This window comes from Nipponia nippon, unplaced genomic scaffold (genome assembly GCF_047370975.1).
Source record: "Nipponia nippon isolate SJK-2023a ecotype South Korea unplaced genomic scaffold, ASM4737097v1 scaffold_6, whole genome shotgun sequence".
Classification (NCBI taxonomy): Eukaryota; Metazoa; Chordata; class Aves; order Pelecaniformes; family Threskiornithidae; genus Nipponia; species Nipponia nippon.
Window position 1 is genome coordinate 21,056,739 of NW_028262380.1, and position 24,925 is coordinate 21,081,663.

At 35.5% G+C, this 24,925-nt stretch overlaps 1 protein-coding gene across 3 annotated transcripts in view; it reads left to right on the forward strand.

The window, feature by feature from the left end:
* TBC1D19 (TBC1 domain family member 19) overlaps positions 1-20,126 on the forward strand; it is a 52,169-nt gene extending 32,043 nt beyond the window's left edge. Inside the window, exons 12-22 of one of the 3 annotated variants that reach the window (XR_015699676.1) lie at positions 4,619-4,693; positions 5,172-5,234; positions 9,173-9,257; positions 11,608-11,652; positions 12,908-12,940; positions 15,386-15,495; positions 16,724-16,815; positions 17,569-17,684; positions 18,666-18,736; positions 19,330-19,492; positions 19,743-20,126. Coding sequence is in view for 2 of the 3 variants with exons in the window: in XM_087736493.1 (XP_087592619.1) it covers positions 4,619-4,693; positions 5,172-5,234; positions 9,173-9,257; positions 11,608-11,652; positions 12,908-12,940; positions 15,386-15,495; positions 16,724-16,815; positions 17,569-17,684; positions 18,666-18,736; positions 19,743-19,817 (765 nt within the window). In the remaining variant the exon portion in view is untranslated. The remainder of the gene's footprint in view (positions 1-4,618; positions 4,694-5,171; positions 5,235-9,172; positions 9,258-11,607; positions 11,653-12,907; positions 12,941-15,385; positions 15,496-16,723; positions 16,816-17,568; positions 17,685-18,665; positions 18,737-19,329; positions 19,493-19,742) is intronic. The other 2 variants (XM_087736493.1, XM_087736494.1) reach the window with 2 other exon arrangements.
* The last annotated feature ends 4,799 nt before the right edge of the window (positions 20,127-24,925 follow it).

Genomic DNA, 24,925 nt, shown 5'->3' on the forward strand with positions numbered 1-24,925 from the left:
TACAAGTAGATTTCACAGGTGTCTGGTAAAAGGAGAATAAGTTTTGGATCCTCTTCCAGGATTTGCCAGGAGGGACTTTCTTTAGCTCTCTTGTCCATTATCTCTTTATGTAATCTGTTTAGTTTTTTGTTTTGTACTTGTTTCTGGTACTTCTGTTCCAAAATCTACAGCTCACCTAATTAATGCTGATTGCCATTCTTTAGGCTTCATCCAATTCCCACAAATCTTAGTGTCTCCTTTCTAGACTCCCCAATGTCAATCTTTCTTCGTATTCCTAGTTCTATGCTTCACCCATCCATTTCTTGTATTAGATTTGAGAGGCAAGTATAGACAGTGCAATCAAATGGCGAGGGTAACATAAAAATGAATCATGAGCTGCCTACAGTTCAGCAGTGACAGTGCAGCTCCTGTGCCAGGGATTTCATGACAGGCCACAGGTGGACTGTGCCTGCACAGAGGCTGCTGAGTAATCCAAACCTTAATTTCAAAAAAGGTGAGTCACCAGATTTTGCTTAAACTAGCTTTGCTGGGTACTGCTGAAAGATACTGTTCTCTCTTGCCTGCGAGCTACTTTCAGAGCTCCCTTTTCCTTATGCTCTCAGGTGGATACAGTATGAGTTTTTTGGGTGGAAATTTCGGTATGTGGCTTTGTAAGATCGAGAGGGCTGGGCATTGCAATCCCGAAGTGTACTTTGTTTCAACTTGGAAAGATGAGTGTGTTTGGAGGTGCAGTATAAAATAAATAGTAATCAATATCAAAATAATATTATTTTGATAAAAGCTGTGGTCTATATAAAAATGCAACACATTTTTAAAAAGTAAACAGTTTACATATCAAGGTTACGTTAAGATTTGGCAGACAGAGAAGAAAGGTTGAATCAGATGAAAATGATAAGATTTTAGCTTTATAAATGAAAACATTTTAGGCTAAGAAACCTACCACATTTTTGGACACTCCTGAAACTTGGTAGGAGTCAGTTGTCTCATTAGGAGGAAGAAATAGAACCAATAAAAAAACCAAGACTTGAATCTTTTTTGAAACCTGAGAGAGGCTCTTAAAAACATTTGTCACTGTGTAAGTGAGAAAAACTGATCACTGAGCAAAAGGGTCATGTGGCTTGAAAGCAAATCTGTGACCAATCTTGTTTATGATTCAGATATAAGGAATAAATTTATTAATACAGCATGAATCACAAGTCTCTTGTCTTACTAAGAGGCATGGGCAAGATCTACTTGTGGCCAAGTTGTGTGTAAAAAACCAGTGTGATTCCCAAGCCCTGTTTTCATTTTGCATTTTACAACAATCACAATTGAAGAGAAAATGAATGACAAGTAATCAATTAAAAACATTATTCCTAGAATGGTTATGATTGTTTTTGCATTGCAAGTCCCTTTTTAATAAGTTCTGATTTGTTTCCCAAACTTCTTCTCATGAGTTCTAGTTCAGGTGGACAGCTTGGCCTTCTGGTCTTTTTACTAAATTATTGAACTGTTAAAATATTTAAGTACTGTTTTATTCTGCTAATGATTGCAATGTAAATTTGCTATTCATTTTTTCAGAGTAGAGTTTTGAATTGTGTTTGAAATTTTAGTTCATGCTGAAATTATAACAGCAACAGCAAACGGTGTTTTATTTTCTGAGGAATGACCAAATTGGCCTAGTGGGTTTTTGTAAGAGCATAGGAGAAACTATTATTTATGAAAAAAGAAAAAGTGATAAACTGTTTGCCCTTTTTATTTAAAATCATACTGAAGAAAGTATTCAGCTGAATTATAAAGAACTTCCATTCAGTTTCTGCGAGCTGCTGAAGAATCTGAGTGCAGTTGTTCTCTCTTTTGAGACAGTACCCTAAACGTCAGCTTGCTTATTCTTACCACTGTTTTAACTGCTTGAAATATTTACACCAATTAAAACAAATTAAGGAGGAAAATTGGGAAGGATGTATTTTTCAGAAATTGTACATCTTGTTGGCTAAGGCTAAGAGATTCAAATCTCTGTTCTAACTCAGGCAATATTTGCCCTATATTCTAATTAAGCCGATTGTTTTTTAAAGTCAGTACACAAGTCTGAAGGGTGAGAAATGGGAATTTTCTACACTTCAGCTTTATTGATTCCTTTGCTAAAACAAAAAGAAATTTTACAGAATGTTTTAAATACATGTGTCATTCTGGATTAACAAATAGTAAATACTCTGTTCTGATTAAACCTATTTCATTTATATGTCTTTCAGCGTTTTTCTGTTTTTCTTCTGTGGAAGATACTGTTCACTGGCTATACTAAACTGTAATTTATACATAATTGCACTTGACATGATTCTTTACACTTCAATTAATAATGCAGTTGAATTAAGGCATAGGAAGCTAGTAAATATTTCAGAGATTAATAACGTAGCAATCATAGTTCAGTATGATGCCATAAACAAAACTGCACTGAAACTAAACTCATGATGTCGGTACAGTAGAGCATTGTTTATGAATTTTTTTTCATGTACAGAAATCTGTTCATCATACATTCAGTGAAGTCATTCCTTGCATGCCAAATCACTAAGTTTATTCTAAGTGCGAATAAAACAGCAGCAATTCAACTTAGTACCAAGTTATTCTGACTGTTAAGATGAATGGACCATGTACTTAAGTGATTACTTTTTAGTTGTGGTTTTAAAATAATCTTAATAATAACAGGACTCGTGTAAGCAAATGTAAAACATAATTGAATGGTTTCCTAATTCAGGAAGGAAAAGGTTAGTACAAAATATTGGACTAGTGATAATGTCAACTTGGGGCTTGTAGCCACCATGTGACCTCAGGTGAAAGTATTTTAGGAAGAAAACTTGTTTCTGCATATAAATTTAAAGTGTGCTCTGTATGTGTGTAGCAAAAGGTTACTCTCTTCCTTCATAGCACTTTTTTCTCCCGCTTTCAAACAGCCTTTAGCAATTCTTCAAGGCAGTTCTAGAGAACTAAAAACTAGGAAGTGATAACAGGAAACCATGAGGTTATTAGAATCTCTTTCCCAAGTTACAATAAATTAGTAGTTGCATTATCTAGTACCCTCATAGCTGTGAGTTTCATTGTACCATTTCTTCTGCAGGAGTACTTCCATGTACAACAGAAACAGTTAATCATGCAATCTGCTTAGCATGAAGAAGAAGGGATTCTTGTTAGCTCCTTCTGTTCTAATATATAAAGTCATTTGAGATGGAAAAAATAAAACTTTAGACATTATTAATTTGGCAGTGTTACACTTAATTGACTACAGTATTGATGCTTTAAAATTGTGACTTGAATATTAGAGTAGTTCTCTGTAGCTCTTAAGAGCAGTCATACATTCATACTGCAATTAATTTACATTTAGTAAATATTTGTGGCTCATCCTTCGTAAAGAAATAGTGTACTATTTATACCTCCCCTTTTTATTTCTCAGAAAGAAAAATGTAAATATTTTCTCTGTGGTAGTTATCAGTACTTAATAAATACAGATTTTGTCCTCATTTCAACTTAACAGTCTAATAACGTATTAATTCTAATAATTTCTAAGTGTATAATATTCACCACTTCTCAGTTTGGGATTAATACAAAGAACAGTTACAATGTTCCTTAGACTTCCCTTCACTTTTTTCCTATTCTCTCCCTCTCAAAATTTCATCTTACTTCCCATTTATTCTTTAAATCCTTACTCCAGACTTACCTTTTTTGCAAAGAAATGGGCAGTAAATATTACGTAAAACTTGGAATATACAAGCATTTGTGTGGTGCCTGTAGAGACACATTGAAATCAAAATAGTTTTGTGAAGTGGGAAGGAGCTTTGGGACTGCTGATTTAGTTTATAAATTTATTCCAAATCCATTTGAAACTGTGGTATTCAGTCTGAAACCGTGTTATTCAGTTGTAGGCATAGTGACAGGGAGGTATTTAGGGATTTAGGAATTACATGATAGTGCGATATTTCCTTTTGCAAGCTCTTTCTAAGAAGAAAGGGATAGAATAAGCAAAAGCAGAGAAGTGTTTGTTCTGATACTTCCCCATCATTTCACCCTTGTGTATGTTCTGTAGACATTCAGGAAATAATGGGAGTTTAAAAAAAGGTCTGCATTCCTTGTATCCTTCACAAGATTTTTTTATGTATTTATCGTTTCATCTTTTCACAAATTTATACCATTTAGAGATTCATATTAGATTAATATCACATATTTGCAGCAACTCACTAATGCTAGAAGATATGACAGAAACTATTAATGGGAAGGTGCGTGAAAATAGAGGGTAAAAAAGAAAAGAAACATTATGATTTTGAGTATTGAAAAGGTTTTAGCTGTGGAGATCCAAAGGTTGGAAGATATGGATCTTTGGTTTGAATTAGTTCCTTCATTTGCCTTTTACTAATTATCTAAAGGGGAGGGCATTTAAGTCTCAAATATCTGCCTCATTTCTTAGGGCTTAAGCTAGAATAAACAGTGATAGAATGCTTCATAAATTATGCAGTGGGGTTTTCAGCTGAATACATGCTTATGATTTTTCTTGTGTTGTTTTTTTTTTTAATTGTTAAAAATGGGCTTTGTTAGTTTAAATATAAATTAAAGTTGTGTCTCAGACTGATGATGATAATATTTTTAATTTTAGGATATCTTGTATTATGAACAGCTTAAGTCGAATGTGATTCAGCACGACCTTTTAGTGGACAGCCTGATTTACAAAGTAAGTGATTCACTAAACAGTGATAAAGTGATTTATATACTCATCACACCAGTATCTTGGTTTTCTAACAAAGAAAATGTTAGATGGTTTGGTTTTAAGGAGTGTACGAATAATTAGTGTGAATTTGTTATTGTAAACTCTCTCCTTGTGCCCGTGTTGGCTCTTGTGTAAGACATTTGTTTGAGTTGAGCCGTTAAGTTGTGAAGAAATGGTAACTTCATTTGAAGCAATAACTGGTTTTGTGAGGAAGAAAGCACTGGGGTCTGAGTGCTTCCATTTCAAGTTTCAATTCTGAATATTTTAATCATGAACTTAATATAGCATTTTTTAATTTTAAAATGTGGAGTATATGCTTAACTACAGCTCTTTCATGGTTCAATGGTGAAACGGTGTCTTCTACCACTGTGTTAAGTTTAGCTTCTATGGGAGTCTGAAAAGATGTCTTTTGGCTTCAAGCTGCTGTATTTTTTGATTACAGGATGTAAAGCTGACGGCAAGCAATGATGACTACTATTTTGTATTTGAGGATTATTTATATCAGGTACGTAACTAATTTTTTCTCAGAGAAGCTAGAAAGTATACTCCTGTGAGATTATATCATCTTCGGAGTAAGGACTGCCTTTGTGTTTCATGTGTAGGCAGGGTACAGTGGAACCCTAGACAGCATCTGTTTGCCACATTACATATACTTTCCCTTCTGAATAACAATACTGTAAATTAATCTTGTACACTTAAACAGATTAAGCAGGACAGGCCTCTAAAACTCCTACTCTGAAGGACTCTACACAATGTCTTTCCAATGCAGTAAGCCGGAAAATACACAGTCAGCCATATTCTTCCCCTTTCCAGCTTTTCAATAATAAAACGATTAACAGCTGTGGCATACAGAGAAATTAAGACTTGCAAAGTATATTCAGGGTTCCAGTTTAAAAAAAAAAAAAAAAAAAAAGCTTTACAGTGACCTACTGCAATAAGCATAAAAGATATTTTATTGACATATTTTTAAATTGAAGATATTGATTCTGAATAAGGTAGTGGTAAGTATGGGTACTTTTAGGATTGCTCCCATTCCAAAGCTGCTTCTGGCAATGGGGATCCCAGCTAATTTATAAAGAATTATCTTTGTTGCTGCCTGTCAAATGCCCTTAAATAGAAGGACATTACATTTATGAATTTCCTAATGTGTAGCTGATTGCAGTGTCAACATAAATGTCATGCAGCAAACTTACCATTTCCACAGTGCTTTCAATTTCATTAGTCACATCTGTTAGGTTAGACTTGCTTAATTTTTTGTTTCAGAGCTATGTAAAACTAAATGATTTCTTCTTTAATGGTAATATGTAAAACTGCTAGTAATTTAACTAAGCAAGAAACTGTCCTTAATGCTGCTTAATCCATATAGCTATAAAAACATGCATAACTATTTAAGCATACTATTCAATCATATCTACATATAATATTTTAGCGTAATAAACATTTAAACATTAATACTTAAAGTTATAACCTCATGAAATTATAGCCTTTTTTACTTAAAATAGTTCCAATATTATGATCTGTATCTGAATTTGTTTCTGAATTAAAATTTGAAAAGTGACTACATAATGACAACTGAAACATTGATATTTATTCGGTAAAATATTTACATGTAGAAGTTTTTCTTGATTTAAGGGTCAAAGATGATCTTCATTATTGTAACATTATCTCTTCATCATGGGATATGAAAATCTCATTCTTACTTCTGCTTCATTCATTATATAGACTACTAAGGCGCATTAATTAGTCATTAACTGCCAGTTCCAGCGGACACAGGATTATAATCTATGAAGGCATATGAGCTAGTATACAGTATAATCTTCTGGTTTAAGACCATCAGAAATAGATTTTGTTCATCATTCTCAATATATAGCACAGTTGAATATTTTAATTTTTTATCTATCTCTATTAACTAAAAGAATGATCACAGAATGAAAATCATAAAAAAGACTAAACTATCCTTAGGAATTTGAAGGAGAGTCACCAAAAATCTCTGAAAAATGAAATGCCTAGTTTTACTGCAAGGCTTTGAGGCAAAGAATATCTCAAACTTCTAATAATTAGTTGCTCTAGTTTTGTTTGGTACTTTGTGGTATTCTTCAGACACTTTTTCTAGAAGAAAGTTATCCATTTTCCTTGATAATTTTCTCTTCCAGCCTAATTTGCAAATGCATTGCTGCCAAAAGATTTTGTTCTGTGGCCCCTGGAAAAATTTTGCACTATGAGTCACTCTGATATGGAATATACTTTATTGATTTCATATGTTAACTGGAATTTAATATTGGCTAAATAAAATAGGTAATGAAAATGTTAGTTTAAACTGGATAAATTATTTCTGTTTGCACTGGGTTTGTGGTTTTTTTCATGACTAGTTACTGCCTCTGAGTTTTCCAAGTCATTGATCAGTGTGGCGTTTGTCTGTGTATTAGTTAACAGATAAAGCATCCATCAAAACCAGCAAATTTGGGCCTAAAATAACAGTGAGGGTATTTGATTGGATTATTGGTACCTCTTTAGTAGCGTGCAATCCTTTTTGAGAACACTGTGAAATGATGTAATTTATTTCCTTTAATATCCTTGCTCTCTTCATCCCAAAGTTTACATGTGTTTATTACTTCTTTATAACTATTGAAATAGAATACAGTTTTAAGATAGTAATTTCTTTTTAATAACAGCTTTGGCTTTGTTTTTTTTTCTTTTTCTCAGTCCTTTGAATTCAGTGGTTTTAAGTTTTGATTATAAGTATCCAATAGTGTGCCAAACGTTTCTGTACTTAAAAAGTGGTTTGTGCCATTGTTTTCTTTAGCATTATCATTTTTGTGAATGAGAAAAATAATATATAAAGTACTAAATTTGTAAATTCATTATTTCAGGCCAGAGGTCAATGCGAATACTTTAGTCTTACATCCTGCATAATGAATATATGCAAAGAATGTCACCAGCAGTTTTTAGGTATAGTCATAACTTATGTTTGAGCCAGAGTCTATCTCCTATGAAGATGCATAGTCCTAATTTAAAGACTTCCAGATACTGCTACTGGACACTGTATTCCTAAAAAAGGGGGCCTCAAATTAAGGTTACATTCTTTCCCCTATGAGAGAACATAATTTATGTCCTTTTTAGATTAGTTTCTTTTCTTTCACCTCAATTAACATATACAGAAAACTACATTTGCCTGTGTATTGTTATTGTCAGCTGTATTTTGGCAGCTATGAAAATGATTGTGTATTGTGCAGAAATAATATTTAGCTTAAACTGTTTGAGATAAAGACACTATTTATTTTTTAAAAGGTGTTCATATCTGAGAAATAGTTTTGAGGTTCAAAAGAGGAAAAAATCTCAAAATATGACCCGCTTTCCATAAAAAATAAAAAAAACAATGATGTTCAGATGTCATAGTGTTTCGGTTTTGCATGTTTCCTTTTGGCAAATGTTGATATCTGGAAAATATTTGCAATAATTTGTTGAAGGAAAAATCCATTCATTTTTATTCACAATAAATTATGTAGTGAAACACATCTAGAACATTTCCACCTTTTACATCTTGGCTACAGTTAAAACAAACAAACAAACAAACAAACAAACAAACTCTTAAAACCTACAGGAGCAGAGAGGGTTTAATGCATGCAAAAAAGTCAGCAGCAAGTTGAAGTCTGTCTTACGTCTGCCCTCTTGTGTACATTCTTGATAGTGCATGAAAACTTGAAACTTCATTGCATGAAAACATGAAAATTTTCGAGTACAATACTAATTTACATTTTTTACAACTGCATATAGGATGAGGTTCTTAATTGTTAATTTTTTTCTAGGAATGCTTTTAGTATTTAATTTTATACTCAATTGCTGTGAATACTAGCTATTTATGTAAACAATAAAAACCACAAATATATTTTACAAAATACAATGTGCATTTCAGAACTTATGGATACGAGGTGAACATTATAATCTGCTTTTTGAAAGAACTGAATATCATGCAAGCATTCTGTAAAGCTGAGAATGAAAGCGAATGTTAGGATCCGTCTTCTCGAACTGCACACATGGGAAAATTTAAATGTCTCATTTGCTTATTCACTTACTAGGACTTCCCCAGGTCATAGTAACTGAATAGAAAAATAACCTAATAGACATCAAAGCAGCCAGTTGCATGCATAGTCACTAATGATGTGACAGAAGGGGATACACCCATGCTGAGGCAAAGAGGAGGGTTGGAGAATGGGGATATTTTACAGACTACAAATGAATGTGAAGGTAAAATCATAGCAAGTTCAAAGTGAGCCTGGAAATTTGGACGGGAAAGTAAATTAAGTTGGTCAAGAGCTTTCAACCATATTAGCTCTGTTCAATAGCATCTAACAGGTGCTAATTAAGGCAGGTCCTTAAATCCGTTTGACATTGCCTTGTTGATCCAGTAAGTCAGCTGGTTTTTATGTGCTGTCTTTTCTACAGGTATTACTCTGTTTTTCCCGAGATACATCTGTATTGGAGCACTTCACTTACAGTAGTGCCACCCCACCGAAATCATATATACGAGGTAAGAGGAATTGTTTTATAAAAGATTGTATAGATTTTTGTTGACTGCTGCAGTAATACAGTATGTGAATTTCCTTTATGTTCATTACACCTAGCAGACTACATTTACAAGAACGTTAATAAAAACTTCATGTGTCCAGTTGACATCTGCAGATTCTGACAGTTTAGAAGCTGATCATATGAAGGCCAGATTGCAATGTTGTTCTTTTACTGTAGTTTTCTGTGTATAATTCTCCAGTTTTTTACCAAAATAAATTAAACACACAATTATGACAATATGATAAAATCGTGACAACATCTATCTTCATCAGAGCTAGAAATTTAAATACACAACGTTGTCCTCTGCAACTTCAATCACTTTAGCAACTGGAAGTGGTGGTAGGATGTTATCTTCCCAGAGCAGTGAGTTTTGCAGATATTTGTAGACAGAAGCAGACCATGTTGCTGAAGAACTGTGGGCTCTGTTTGAAGGTCTGGGAGAGCAGAGCTCTACCAAGCAGACTTATACTGATTTTTATTCAAAGCATGGCATCTTCCAGAGTGTTAGCTTACTTCTGGATGTTCTTTGGCTAAGTTGTCATGTGAGTCTTATTTTTCTTAACAATCTTAAATTTATTGGTTCAGTCCACTTGCCTTCTCTGCCAGCTTCTAATGCCATACCTCTGGGCTCTGTTTCCTTGCTTCTTAGATCCTCACCTGCCTTGGCTTTACCCAGAGGTTCCTAATTTTGTCTTCCTTCTTGAATCATTCAGCCACCCAATCACTTTTTTTTCCATGTACCTTTACTTTCTGCATTCCCGTTTTCTTCCTTGATCCCTCGTGCCAGTGTATTTAGCCAAGTGTGATCCCCGTACCAAGTTCTTTTTTTGAACGGGACCTGTGCTGAGAGTTTTCTTCTTGCTGCTTCTTTTGTCACTAGAGGCAACGTTTGTTTTCTAATTTTTTTCTTCCTCCTTTATTGCTTTGTAGGTCTTTTCTCTCTCTTTAACTGAATTAGGGAGTTTTCTTTACCTGCTTCTTGAAACAAGCAAAGGGCTCACCTGAGAGCAGACAGCAGTGGGATCCCAGGTCTCACTTCAGGCACAGAGTCATGGCAGCCCACAAACACAGCTATGGGGAACATCCTACTTATTCCTAGCCAAATCTGGGGAATGAAGTTGCTGAAATCTAAATCTCTGCTGAACCTGTGCAGTGTAAATCTGAAAGGCTTGTAGGTCCTATTTTTGGCTAATTTTCCAAGAGATGTGCTTTATGCTAAAAATACTCCCCTTCCAGATTACAACTCCCTGCTGCACAGCAATCAAACTATTGAAAGGAAAAGTAAAAGGTATTTTTTAGTTTAATGAAATAACTGGTTTCTGTAATCGGAAAATACTGGATTTTATTTTCATGGGGTAGTAGGCAAGAGCTTTGCAGGTTAATTTTTAATTTAATTTGGTCAATTCATGCTACAGGAAAGTATCTAAGTCCAGACTCCATTGAACCTGACAAAAGTTCCCTGTGCTAAACTCTTCTGTGTAGACTGAACAAAATATACAGAGATCTAAAAGATCTCTGAATATTCTATAAATTTTCATATAAGTAATTACATTTTCTAGTTGAATTTTCTCATTTTAAAACTAAAATAATTACAGCTTTTAATTAGTTGTAATTATGCTTTCAAACACTTATATTTCTAAATAAATTGTTAGTTTTTTTAATAGTGGATTTTAAGTTATTAGGTTCTATAGTTAAAATATAGTTAACTAATATAACATGTTCATTTTGCAGGGAAGAGAAAAAGTCATGGTCAGTCATATTACCAATGATTGTCTTGAATTAATTGATCTTTTGTATCCAACAGATTACTTAAATATTTTTTTGTTATATCAAAACTGTACCATCCATCTTCCTCTCTGTTGCAGGCTTAATGAAGCCTTGAATATTTTTTATCTGTTCTTATATCTTTTTAAATGCCTCTCCTGTCCCTAGGTCAGTTTGCCACAGCATGGCAGACTTATCCCCTTAACCTTATTCCCTCATGGGCCTCACCGTCTTCAAGGTCTGCAGCAAACACCTTTAGCGCTCCTAAGACACACCCAAATAAAATCTCTATGGGATGGCATTGCTGAAATCTTCCTTCTCTTTTTTTTCTTTGTCATCCTCCCTTATTGGTGCTGCATTTTAGTTTTATATCTGACACCATACCTGTCCTGTTGCATTGCTTGCTTGTTTTAGACAATATAAAATGGTCAATTAACGTAATTAGTTATGAGTTTTATAATTGTAACTTAGAATCTATCTTTTTAATTTAACTCTTCACATCTTTTAACAGTTTAATCATATTTTAATTGTGGTTTAATGATTCACAGGAAAACTTGGAATGGAAGAGTATGCTGTTTTCTATCCTCCAAATGGTAAGAATTATACTATTGCCTCCTCTAGTGGTAGATTGGAAAGATACAGGATTTTTTTCTCAAATACATGATCACTTCTTTTTCTGTTACAAATTACGTTTTGCTGTTATTCTGCAAAATTTGTTAATTTAAAGGAGTAAGCTGGACTGAAGCTACTCCAAAACCACATTCAGCCTGGTGTTAGTAGTCACATACGGAGTTTGTCTATGTGTGTGGGAAGCAGAAGGAAAACAACTTCTGGTGCAGCAGCTTGTATTCCAGTCTTGTATCACCACTTAGAGGATCTGAATGATACATGCTGAAACTGTCTGACCCCTAGCTTTTCAGTACTCAACAAACCACACCTTAAAGTCTTTTCCTTTCAAAATTTGTGCTCATTTTAAAAATGCAGACATGACTAATCTATGTAATTTTAAGTTAATGTCATTGCTGCTGTTGATACTTCAGTTATTAAAATTCTTTTTTTCAGCTCTTATTTTGGCCATATCAATCCCTGTCTATTGAATCCTTTTGCTGTTTTTGCACTGCGTTTGTATTTTAAGTTCAAGCTCTTTGCTCTTGCTTTCAAGGCCTTACGTCACCAGTCTTAAATCTGTTTCTGGCCTTGTCTTTTATGTCTTCTGTGTTCCAGTGGTGTCAGTTGTAGCACATACTTTTGTTCCCCCTTCTTCCGTTTTTGCCTCCGCAATTCTTTGCAGCTTTGTAGCCATGAAGCATTGTCCTTATGACCTTGTGCCAAAGCAGCTCCCTCTTACCAGTCCTATATGAAAATTAATGAATGGGAGCGAAGATCAGCTGGAAAGGAGGAGAGAACTGTCATGATACAACTGCCAACTCCTCTACATGTTTTTTCTGAGTACTACATGAATTACTAAAGGTCTTGGCCTCCTTTTTTCCTGCTCTCTCCTTGTCAGTGCATGACATTTACGGGTTGTCATTTATCTGAAATTAGGTTCTGATTTCAGCAAAGCTTATACGTAATAACTTCATGGAAACAGAGCTTTACTTGGCTTTCTAGGAACTATAGCATGTGTTTAAGCATGTAGTTCATTGTACTGAAGTAAGTGATACAATTCCTGTACTTAAATATTTACAAAATTGAGATCTAAGACTGCAGGTGCCATAATAAGGAAATATTTTATTCCTGTGGTAGGCAGAATACAATTTAGAAACTTGAGGGAAAAATACATTTTTTTTTTTTACATGGATAAAAAGAAATATAAAAGAAAAAAAAAGAAATATTTTTGTTTTGTAGGTGTAATTCCTTTTCACGGCTTTTCTATGTATGGTAAGTGTGACCCATAAACTCCTAAAACCTCAGGACTGCTTTTTATCATATTGCAGTTTAAAGCTGTATGTACTTCTGCAACTTTTAAACGTGTGTATTCTGTTTCTTTGTGTATGAAGACTGTTGTATATAATTTTAAAAATTCCAGTCTGTTTCTATTTACTTATATTACAGCTCACTACCATGTGGGAGTTCCTTCTTTGAGAGCTAATAGCTGAGCTATACATTTTAATATATACGAATAGAGGGATAAAGTTTGTTGACAGAGTGCTCTTTTCTTGTGTTTCACTTCTGGGTAAACCAAGTTACCTGTGAAAAGAGTTCTTAAAACCATGAATTATGTGAAAGGCCTGTTGCTGTATCCATTTGCCTAGAACAGGTGCTAAGGGAGCATTAAATGAAAGGATGGTTGCTACTTTACTGCACAGAGGAAAGCTCAAATATCAACAAGATTTCTAGGAAGAGAACAGAAAAATCTCCTCAGGTCGCAGACGTAACAAGGCAGCTGGTGCAGAGAGACTCCAACAATGTCAGGCTATTTGTTACAGCTTTCTAGTTTTTTCCTTTGATTTATCAAAGGTGTTTGTGGCATCACAGGGCAAACGGATTTTAAGATTATACTTAAAATGCTATGTTTTGCTAATAAGAAAGTTTAATGATCACACGATCATTGAAATCAGGCAATGTAAATATGAAATGCAAATTTGAACCTGAGTAGGGAATCTAAGTCTTTGAAATAATGAACAGCTTAGTTACAAACTCTTCCTTAGGTACTCACTAGGAGGCTTTCACTTTTTCTGTGTGAAACCACTTTTCAAAATGTTTGTATTTGACTCTGCCCTTGAGAACAGCGTCTCTCAAATTGGGTGTGAGCTTCTTCCCTCCCTCCTGTCCTCTCTCTTTGCAAGGGCTCAGAATATGCTGGTTGTGAGAAGGAGGGAGGCTGAAAAGCAAGGCAGCAGAAACACTAGTGTAACTCCAGGCTGTGGGTAAGGTAGCTGGGACCAAGCAGAGCATCCTGTGTATTCCATGCTGTGCTGCTCTTGGAGGAAGTATCTGGGTCCTTATGTAAACCCTATATGCTTTTGCATGTTCGCATGCGTACACTCATAGAGTGCCAACTGTCAGGCACTGTTCTGTTACCCTCCTGGGCTTTATGTACATATGCACACTGCCAACTCTTCCACCTCCATCTTCAATCTTTAAAAACACACACACTAGTAACACCCTCTGCTTTTCTTACTCCTACGTAAATACATTTCTGTGAAGATCTCACCCTACCTTCGCACCCCACCTCTCATACACATACACCAGTATTTTCTATTAAGCCACCTTCTCTGTTATATATATATATATATGAAAATGGATTTGCATGTGCATACGCCCATATATATATATATATGTGTGTATAAAAAAATGTACATATATCTATGTGCATATGTATACATATGTATGCAGACCAATGTATCCATATCCCTATCTTTGTGTAACTAAACCTGGAAAGGAAGGTGAATGTAGAGATAGAAACTATGAGTCTGTTAAAATGCAAGCTGTCATCCAGAATGAATGTACCTGTAAAATGAAGCAGTAGATGTGGTGAGTGAGTGGACAGATGAAACGGCTGTTTACAGAAATGTGTATAGAACAACTGTCTGTGAAACATCCATTGAATGAGTGGAGTAGAAATTGGGGGGAACTGATTATGTTTGTACAGCATATATATACAATAGATTTATCTATATGCTGGACTTTTACAACAAGAAAAAAGGAAGTGATTGGGAAAAAGTTTGAAAACTGCTGCTTTACAAATGTAGCCAACTGTTATTTTGAATCAGGTATATTAAAAGACTTCTAAACAGTAAAGTACCAAATGTCTGTGCTTTTCAGATCTTGTAAGAAATAAACAGCTCTCTATCAATCAGTCATACTTATGTGATGTTATTGTGGCAACCAAAAGCTGTTTTTTCAATATTTTCGTTTTCACAACACCCATCTTCAAGCAGTAAACTTATTCCAGTCTTACAAATGGATAACCAATTTGGAGATGGTCACTAGCCCAAGAGCACATTGGAATTTATAGATGGTTGAATCAAAAACTTGCACTGTTCAACATATCGTTGCCCTACACCCCCGAGAAGCTACTCTTAAAGTGTATTTCTTATGCTTAGGAAGCCAGCACTGTCGTAAGCAGGTTCTAATTAGTTTAGATTCTTGAAATATATAGAACTATTACCTAGAATGTATTGTAATTCTTTTCTGAACTTTTTACGTCAAATGATAGACTCGATTATAAAATATCTCTTTCTAAATAATTGGTTTGGTATTGCTTTTGTAAATTGTACTACTGTAAATTACTTGGGTTTCCTCATACTTCATGCACTTAATCATTGAACTTTTTTAGCAGTTTACAGTGTTGAGTCAATTATAATTCTTTTATCCTTTCAGTTGCTCCACTTTGTTTTCTGTACCATGAACCTTCCAAATTGTATCAGATATTCCGTGAGATGTATGTGCGTTTTTTCTTCAGACTCCATTCCATCTCTTCTCATCCCTCTGTAAGTTCATTAGGAATTAAAACCCACTCACTTGATATTCTGCTTGCTATGGAGCAATAATATACAGTGGCGCGATTTTCTATGTGATTGAAATACATACATACTTCAGACAAGCTTGGAAAGAATATTAGGTAACTCCAGTTTGGATAATTTTGTTTTCTATGTCAATGTTAGTCTTTGCTATAGAATATCATGTGCTTTAAAATAGTACAGTTCTCATTTTATGAGGTTGTTTTTTTTTTGAGAGTCAAGTCTTTTATGTAATAGGTTTCTCAGTTCGAGAAGCCACATAAATGCATACTAGCTTTCATTTTAATCAATAACGTGTAAGCGCATACACTTTAGTGTTTTCTGGGGTAGAGGAACTAAAGTATAGTCATACAGAGAGAGATTTTTTTTCAGTGGTATCAAGTTAGTGTCTGTTTCTTTACCTCAAGTATCTTTGTGTGACAGCACATGCTTTTTAGCACTACTAGATGAATTTTAAATAATTTGGTTGTGTTTATGACCAGGAGCAGCTGTCTTGAATGTAAGACAATTGTAGAAATTTGCTTATCTTCTATTTTTGAAGAATAAAATATAGTAATTTTTTTCTCCTTCACAAAGTGCAGAATAGTTACTTTACTTCTTGAAAACATTTCCTGGTTAAAAGAAACTCCTTTCCTTGATATACAATTTCAAGGCTGTGCATTGTGCTTTCAGTCATTAATAGCAGGGAAACCGGTCAGACAGGAATCTTTTCAATTTTCATGGTAATTTTTAAAAGAAATTTTAAAATGCGTTTACGTTTAACTTTTTGTAATTACCCCCATTGCTGTTTGTTTCTAGTTATCAGAGATGTATTATTTCTCACATCCTCTGTTTTTTAGTGTATATATAGTGTAACTGAGTTCTATTTCATCAAAGTGGAAATATTTCAAGTAGGTCATATTATAATAACCCACTAAGTACTTAGACCTGACATACAAATACCATAAGTAACTTACAGTTGGAAGGGACTATCAAAATATATTATGTTGCTGATACATACATAGAATTGTAGGAGCAAGGCTTTAGTGACTGAAGGCATTAGAGCTACTTGTGTTCTGCTTACGTCAGCTATATATTATATCATTAATAGTGTTTCATTGCTTGAATTAAAAATTCATGCATACTTACATGCTGATACTGTTTTCTCAGATTTGACAGGATGAGTGTTAGTATTCAGGATATGATTTTGTTTCATTAGGGCATTGTGTCATTGTGTTTGCTGTTCGAGACTCTTCTACAAACCCATCTGCCCCAGCTCTTTTATCACCTTCGAGAAATTGGGGCTCAGCCGTAAGTACTTCTGTCTGACTTGGTACAGATGTTGCAGATTAATTGTTCTGAAAATGCTGTTCTGTGGTATTTTAATTTAAAAGCTATGGGAAATTATTCAGAAGTGCAAACATCAATGTGCCATTTTTCCTTGAAAGTCAGTTGGGAGTCCTTTGTCTAACCTGCGTATATGTGCTTTGTGCATTTCTTCTGTATGTATGTTCTATGAAGAAGAGAGGAGAATTGCTCTATGAGAAATGCTGCATTATTGAACTAAATTTCAGTTATTCATGTCCAATCTGATGGAACTAAGTGATTTATTTCCTAGGGGACAGAAGACACAGAGATATGTTAGTTACAGCAGAAGCTACTGGAAGGGGAGAGAGAGCAAGAGGCTGCCATTCTGTAGTGTACTCATGGGACCAAGTGCAACAGAACCTGAAAATCTTACTGTTATAATTGGTATCCATCATAATAGCATAATAGCAGAAAGGATGAAACATTGGGAGTGATAAAAGCTGAGGATCCCTCTAATGTGACTGTCTGGTCAGAGTATTTTAATGATATTAGTACTTTGTCAAATTAGATGCTAAATAGTTTTCTGATGGCTGTTGCAAAGGAAAATATTGATTATTAATGCAGCAAGAGAAAATGGCTGTTCCTCCTGGAAGAGAAATGCAAAAGAATAATAAAATATTTTCACTTTATAGAGGATCTGTCTGATCATTATGGGAGACAGAAATATAATAACTATCGTTTATCCCTTGTTTGCAGGCTACGAATTTCATTTAAATGGATGGTACGGGCATTTTCTGGTTATTTAGCTACAGATCAGCTCTTGCTTCTGTGGGACAGAATCCTGGGATACAACTCTCTGGAAATTCTTGCTGGTAATGGAATTATTTTTACAAAAGGTGTTAAGTCCAGGTTGATGTAAGGCAAATACATGTTAGCTTCAATGTGTTTTGTGACAAGAAGAAAATAGTTGCTCTTTGAATGCTGAAAGCATGTCAAAGAGTATAACTTTTAGAAAACTAGAATTGCATTAATACTGCATCTCTAACAAAAATATGCGAGGTAATTTTTTTTTATGACAGCACTCCAAAAAAGCTAAGCGCTCTGTGAACAGAACATAGGATGTTCTCTCAGCTTCAGTGGTAGCAATAAATGAGCTTATCACCTTTCACAAAATGCAAGATTCACGTTACTCATTTATGGCGAGTACTTCTTCAGTACTTACAGCAACTGAGAATTCCCCACATTTTGCTGGATTTCTTCTTTCGAAGACCTATCTTTTAAGAGACTTTGGAAGTTTTGTGCGTATTTTTTATGAAGGAAATTCTGTCCTAAGTTTTATGCAACGTTTTAGATGGGGGTTCTAAGGAAGACATGTATCTTCAGTTGGGTGAGATTTTAAATACAAAGTAGGTGAACAGAAGAGAAAGGGGTTTGGTTCTATTTGTACATGTAAGACAGCTATGTAGAGAGATACAATTAAGTAAGATAGTGCAAAATAAATGAACTTTTTTTTTATGTTACATAATATTCACAACTGAAATACTGCTATTTAAATAAATTAAAATTATTGGCTTGGAAATGAACTAATTGTAAAACACCTTGTCCCTTTCAATTAAAAGCTAGTCACCTTAAACTCAAGCATTTTCACTCAGACTTTAATGAAAGAATGTTGTGTTTTTCCTATCTGTTTAAAAGAATGGCCAAAGAAACTCAAACACAGCCATCCCTTGTATATTATTCTTCAGAATCAAAATAATTCCTCTAAGGGAGTGAGAATTGGTATTTTACATCAAGATTAATTCTAACCACTACTTAACAGATCAGCAACTTAAATATTGGGCATTTTCTTTCAGTCCTGGCAGCTGCTGTGTTTGCTTTCCGAGCGGTCAACCTGATGGAGGTGACATCACTGGCTGCAGCTGAAGTAAGGATAAGTTTCAGTTAGAGGAGATTGAAATAGTTTCTGATGCTTTGCCAACAAGAGTAACTTAAGCTTCACATGGCACGTGGTACATAGTGCAAATCTTTCTGCCTAAATTCTTACCTTAGATAAAAAACTAAGGAAATTGTAAACATGCAGGAAATAATACTGCTTTTCTGGAGTAAAAAGAAATAAAAGAGTATATGTGCTACAAAAATGCCATGTTATCAAGTTATTTTGTACAATCAGATTGTTTTTCTATTTTAATATATCTGTTTGTGGGATATATTTTTTTCAAAATATCGTGGAGGTTTGTGCCTTTTTTCTCAGTGCATTTTAATGTAGTTGCTTCTGTGCGTTTTGATATTACAAAAATTTTACAAGATTATTATTGTCAACATTGAATCTGAAATTTCACTGTGAGTACTGTCATTTTACAGATGGGAAATGAAGAAAATTAAGTCATTACGATGAAGATTATTATTGTTTATCTGTAGTAATTTGTTAAAACATATTTTTTCCCAAAAATCTGGTGATGCATTTTTTTCAAACTTTGAGAGCTTGTGATGACTTTCTTTTTTTTTTTTTTTTTTTAGCATACTTTCATGAGAAGGCATTGACTATTTGAGTCATTACATTGGACTTACTTCACAAGTACTAGCCAAGCCACAGGATAAGGATTCTTAATTCCCAATTATTTTTAGAAGCAAGTTGAAATGTTAGATCCCTTATTCATCCATGATGCCATGTATATTTGAAGTAAGGCTAAAGGCTAAAATAAAGTTACTTGGTTTATATACGTAAACATATGCTTTTTCTTTGAAATGTTAGGATGAAAAATAGTACAATAAGGCACTAACATAAAACAGCATAACTTGTTTCTAGCCAGGTCTGAATCTAATTATTGTTAGTATTGTAGTATTTGAATCTTTTTCTGACTTCTTGACTTGCTTTGAAGAAATTTGATTCAGATGTCAAGTTTAACAAGCCTTTTTGTTTTTTATCCTAGGCTGTACTTGCTGACCTTTCAACCCTGAAAGTTATGCCTCTTCTTCAGATCTTCTTATTTGCAACTGTCACTTGATCTGCTTCAACAATACTGGTGCCACAATTCCAGTCTTTCTTGAGAAGCTAATAATCAACTATGCAATGTCTGCATAAAACCAAAATTAAGCTGTATGTATAATATTAATTTAGAAATCATGACCTTAACATTTTCTAACTGAAAACAATAACTTTGCACACGAGTGTGTGTAGTGCATGCTACTGAATTTCACCGTAACAGCAGTGGTTATTACTTGTACATTAAGAATTACTACTTGGGCGAAAACCCAATATGAATCAGTGTCTAAAATGCATGTAATATTAAATTAAATAAAGTAAATGTAATTCATGATCTGAGTGTTGTGATATTAATGTCAGAGTTGTAGAAGCTCTCTGTTAGTATGAAACGACTTTTTCAAGCTCGCAGCTTAGAGGATATCAGCTCAAATACCATCAACTGAGGAAAATAAAGATACTTTAACTTGCAAGATTTTTTTCTTATTTTCTAAGAAAAAGATAGGATCATACACCAGTTCTGCTATCTCCTTTATTCTCTTCACAGAAATTTTCTCCATGTTCTTTGTCATGTTAGCTACTTCCTTTTATTCTTTTCATATACAGAGATGTAGTCACGCATTCCCCATTCATCTTCAGTTAGGTATACAGCTATCTCAGGCATCTTCTACCCAAAGTCCCGTCAAAGGCCCCGTGTTGTAAAATATGTTCCCCTGCAGAGAAGGCCTGAGCATAGCTTCCTTCAGAACTTGTTGGAGCCGGTCCTTACATGAGCCAAACTATTCCCCTGAGAACGATGCCAAGAGTCCTTTCGCTGTGCCCCACACCCTCTTTGGGAGAGCAATGCTGTGCCCTTGCCAGTTTTCCAGCCTCTCTGATTCAACAGCTCAGGCTTCAGTTCAGAATCCAAACTCATATCGATGTGTGACGGATTGTCACTACACTGTCAGGCTGGCTCATCGTCTGTTAGCGATCATACCTTTTTGTGAGGTCTTCCAGCTTTTTCCAGTCATTTGTTAAATACCAAAGTTGGAATCAATAATCTGATTTGATTAATCATATCTTAATACCTGAAAAAGGATCAAAGTCGAGAGAAGATAATGGGTAATATAGCCAGTGTGTTTGCTGTAGGACTTTTATCTTCACCTGATTTACATACATGTAGTTGTCGTGATTTGTCATACATACCGAATGTATGACAGTGAAACATGAATCCATAGTTTGCTCAAAAGTTGTCTGAAAAGTGATCTAAGCTGTAGTCTCAGATAGGGTTATGAGCTTTATGTCTGTGATTCTTGTCTCTGTCAGCATAATGTAGTAAGAAACCTACTGAATTTTTATAGGCTGCTAGTAAATTTATAAGGCTAATTTTAAAAAAGGTCAAGTTGTGGACTCAGTATGATCACTTCTTATATAAAGAACCAAACTGCTTAACAGATACGATGTATTGAATGAGAATATTTGGGGAAATTTTGTTCTGGATAACAAGGAAAATTGATCTTTTCCTTAATATTAGGAAGAAAGTTTTAACTGTTTAACTACGACATTTAGTTTTTAAAAGGAGGACACACACAGCTTTTATCTTTACAGCAACTATTACCCTATTTTATGGATAGAGAATGGAGGCATAGAAAGATAAAGTGATTTGCTAAAGATTAGAGAGTAAACTAAAAGATGTGAGCAGTCTCTCCTCTCCTGGATTCCTCTTTATACTTCAGGATGCTCAGTTTGTGTGTTAACCACAAGACCTTAATTCATCTTCAGAACAACATGTAATGCACATCTACCTCTAAAAACGCAGCATTTTGCAGTTTTTAAAATCCGTAAGATTGGGTAGCAAGTTAGAAATTATAATGTTACAAAGTAGTCACAAGAATTGTGGCTCAGTAAGGTCATTATAAGGTTACCATGGCTTTTTAGGGAATTAAAAGTATTTACTAAATAGCAAGGGAGATTCCCTAGAGGCCTGCTGACCCTCTAATTCCCATTGCTGTGTGCAAGTACATTGTGCAGAATCTGAACAGTATCTTAACCCATTCCACATTGGGATTTTTGAGTGATATTTTTTCTCTCTTTTTCATTTTCAATAGTTTTGAAAATGTTATAAGTAGGCAGAGATAGAGACTGTTGGGTTCTTGTTTGAACAAGCGGTTCTGTGACTAACAGAATATGGTCTGTTTTCCTCTGACTTGGCATCTCGTTATTCGTCCTAACAACCTTGCATCTGCCTTGTGTCCCCTCTGCCTTCCCCACTGGGGTACTTAAACTCCTCTTCCTGATGTCCACCCTCATTTCTCCTGATGGCTGGACAGGGGACCTGCTGCTCTGCGGCTAACGTGGACCACCACGCGTCTTCGCGTCGGCCACTTACCCCGGCTGGCTGCTCTGTGCACCTGGGGTGATGCTGTGCCTCTTACTTCAGGGCTGGCCAAAGGCTTCGCAGTCTGCATGCAGCTCTTGAGCCAGGTGTCGTATGCACCAGCTGTAGCAGCGAATCTCTTGAAGACCTCTGCTGCCTTTTGTCAGGTGTTTAAGTTGATTTTTTGGGGACACGGAAAGATGCACACGCACACACAGAGACATGTATACAGGAATAATGAGTATAATTGCTTTAAAAATGAGATTAAGATGAAATTAAAAATGAACCAGATCCTCTCCTTAGACTTCAACTATGCTGTTATATTTTTACATCCTTTTTTAAATCTGTTTTTAAAAACTGCTTTTACTGAAGATACATTGTTTTCATGTTCCCCTCAGTTTCTCATTTTAGTTCCAAAAAAATACTGTGTTTCAGATTCTGGCTGATACTTGTATTTTTAATCTCCCTTGCTTAAATAACACTCTTTAATTCAAAACATTTTTTAAAATATTAAAATGACTAGTTTCTATCTTACAGCTAGATATTTCTCTTGTATACATAGGTAGTATCAATTATTTAAGTTCTAATTCTTTAACTTTAGAGACCAGTTCAAACCTGTTGATGTCTGTAGTCTATCATTTGACTTCCCAATTCTTTCCCAAAACTCCTTTTTCATTTTTGCTGTTTTAAGTAATGGCAGATTTTGATAGTAGAATCATACCTAAAGTGATAATTACATTGATGTAAACGGGCTCAGCTTGAACCTTCAATGGCTCAGTTTAGGCAAATTGTTTTTCTTGGTCTGTTCCTCCCTGTCTGAAATCGATATAAACAGACGTTTCCATACAAGAACCAATGCTCTCCATATTTATAGATAAAGATCAATTTTTTGCTGCTTACCTTAGGATTCTGGCTATCGTCTGTCAAAGGTTTCTTGTAATGTCAAATAGACTGTTTAAAAAACACAAAAGTAAATAGGCTTGTCTAAAAATGTACCCAAGTAATCTTTGTTCAGTACGTCCAAAAATATATCGAAACTTAAATGTTGATGGCTGGGTAATGGAACACTTGGATAACTAGAACAGTTTCTACTTTTTAGTGGAATTTTTTTGTCGTAGTAACAAATTTTATTTTGAGAACTGGAGAGAGTAAGGAGACTGTAAAACAGTTAGATATCCCAGTAAAGGGAAAAGGCTGGGAAGAGACACCAGTTTAAGACACATTTCTACCAGAAACCGGCAAAAAAAATATGCCCAAGCATATGCCTCTTTTACTGTCATCTAATGAATTTTATAAAATTCTTCCAACGAGACTGAAGGGACTCCATTAAACAGAATTGCTGTATAAAGATCAGTTAGGGGGAAGCAATTTAGTGAGCTGCGTATTAACACTAAATAAGAGATTATTTAAGAGATACTGAAATATACTGCAGAAGTGTAGGGCTGGATCTGCAGTGAGGAAGGGGAAGAGCCTTTCTACATATTTTAACAAACTGGTACGATATATTCTGCCCGGTATTTTATGTGAGGAAAGGGGGGAGGGAGGGAGGGAGGGAGGAGGCAGCAGGGGTGGCGGGAACTGCTGGGCTCTTCCTTTTCCCTCCTTTCCTAAAGGCCGCTCCTGGCTGTGCCTGGCTGCTGGCAGATGCGGCTGCACCGGCTGCTTTCATCCCCAAAGCCCACACAGGAAAGGCAATTAGCTGAAGCGCATATTTGAGATCAACAGAGCTTTGTGTTTTGTCGGGCCAGCTACAGCTGGCTTCCTCCGGCCCCCACAGACTCGCTTCATCTGCAGTTACTGGGCAGGGGAAGGCAGCAGGACTAGGACCAGGGCCAAGGCAGGGCCAGGGCCAGGACAAGGGCCGGGACCAGGACTAGGACCAAGGCCAAGGCAGAGCCAGGGCCAAGGCCAAGGCGAGGTCCTCCGGGGAATGGCCGGCAGAGGGGGCATTGGCCAGCCTTCCTGTCCTCCTGGACAGCACCAGCGGGAGAACCATCCCTGTGAATAATTCCCCCCCAGATAGCCACATTAACGATACCGGGTTTCATTAGAAGTGCTGAAGAACAACTGTGGTGGCATTGGTTGTTGTTGTTTTGGGGTTTTTTTCCACAGCTTTAGGACCCAGCACGGTCCTCCTGGAAGCTTCAGGCTTTTAGCACAAGGCCACACTGGTTATGAGGGACTGCACATCTGTGAGCAGTTCTGCAAGAACCGTTTATTGTAGTAAATAACCACACAATAATCTGAAATCTCTAGAATCCAGAATGAATAAGCTGTGCTGCTATTTGAAATCACTGAAAGAATTTTCTTCCTGCATGCTTCATACTCAGCTTTTTCAATACCTTAACAAAAATGTTAATGCAGGGAAGATCGTTTTGGTCCAGCGGTGGAATAGTTGTGCTCTGCTTTAAAACAGTGCTAAAATATCTCATCTTAGTATTTTTTTAATTAGGCAATTAATAGCATACCTACCAAATGATGGCCATGCAGACCAATTATGCTTTTGAGAAGCATCTCAGGATACTTGTGTCTCTGTGAATGACAAAGAGCGCAGATGTTAATGGGAACAGAACAAATATATGGTCAGAATAACATGTTCGTCTTGGGTTCACCAGGATTTGTAAGACTGCAACACATAAACGATGGTAATGCAATCTAACTGTGCTAAACACTGACTGGGAATCAGCCTCAAAGTAATTATGGGGCGGTAATACCTCATTTTGGCAAACCATGTTTTTTGAGTCTGCGTTTAAGCTCCAGGAGGTTCACCTGAT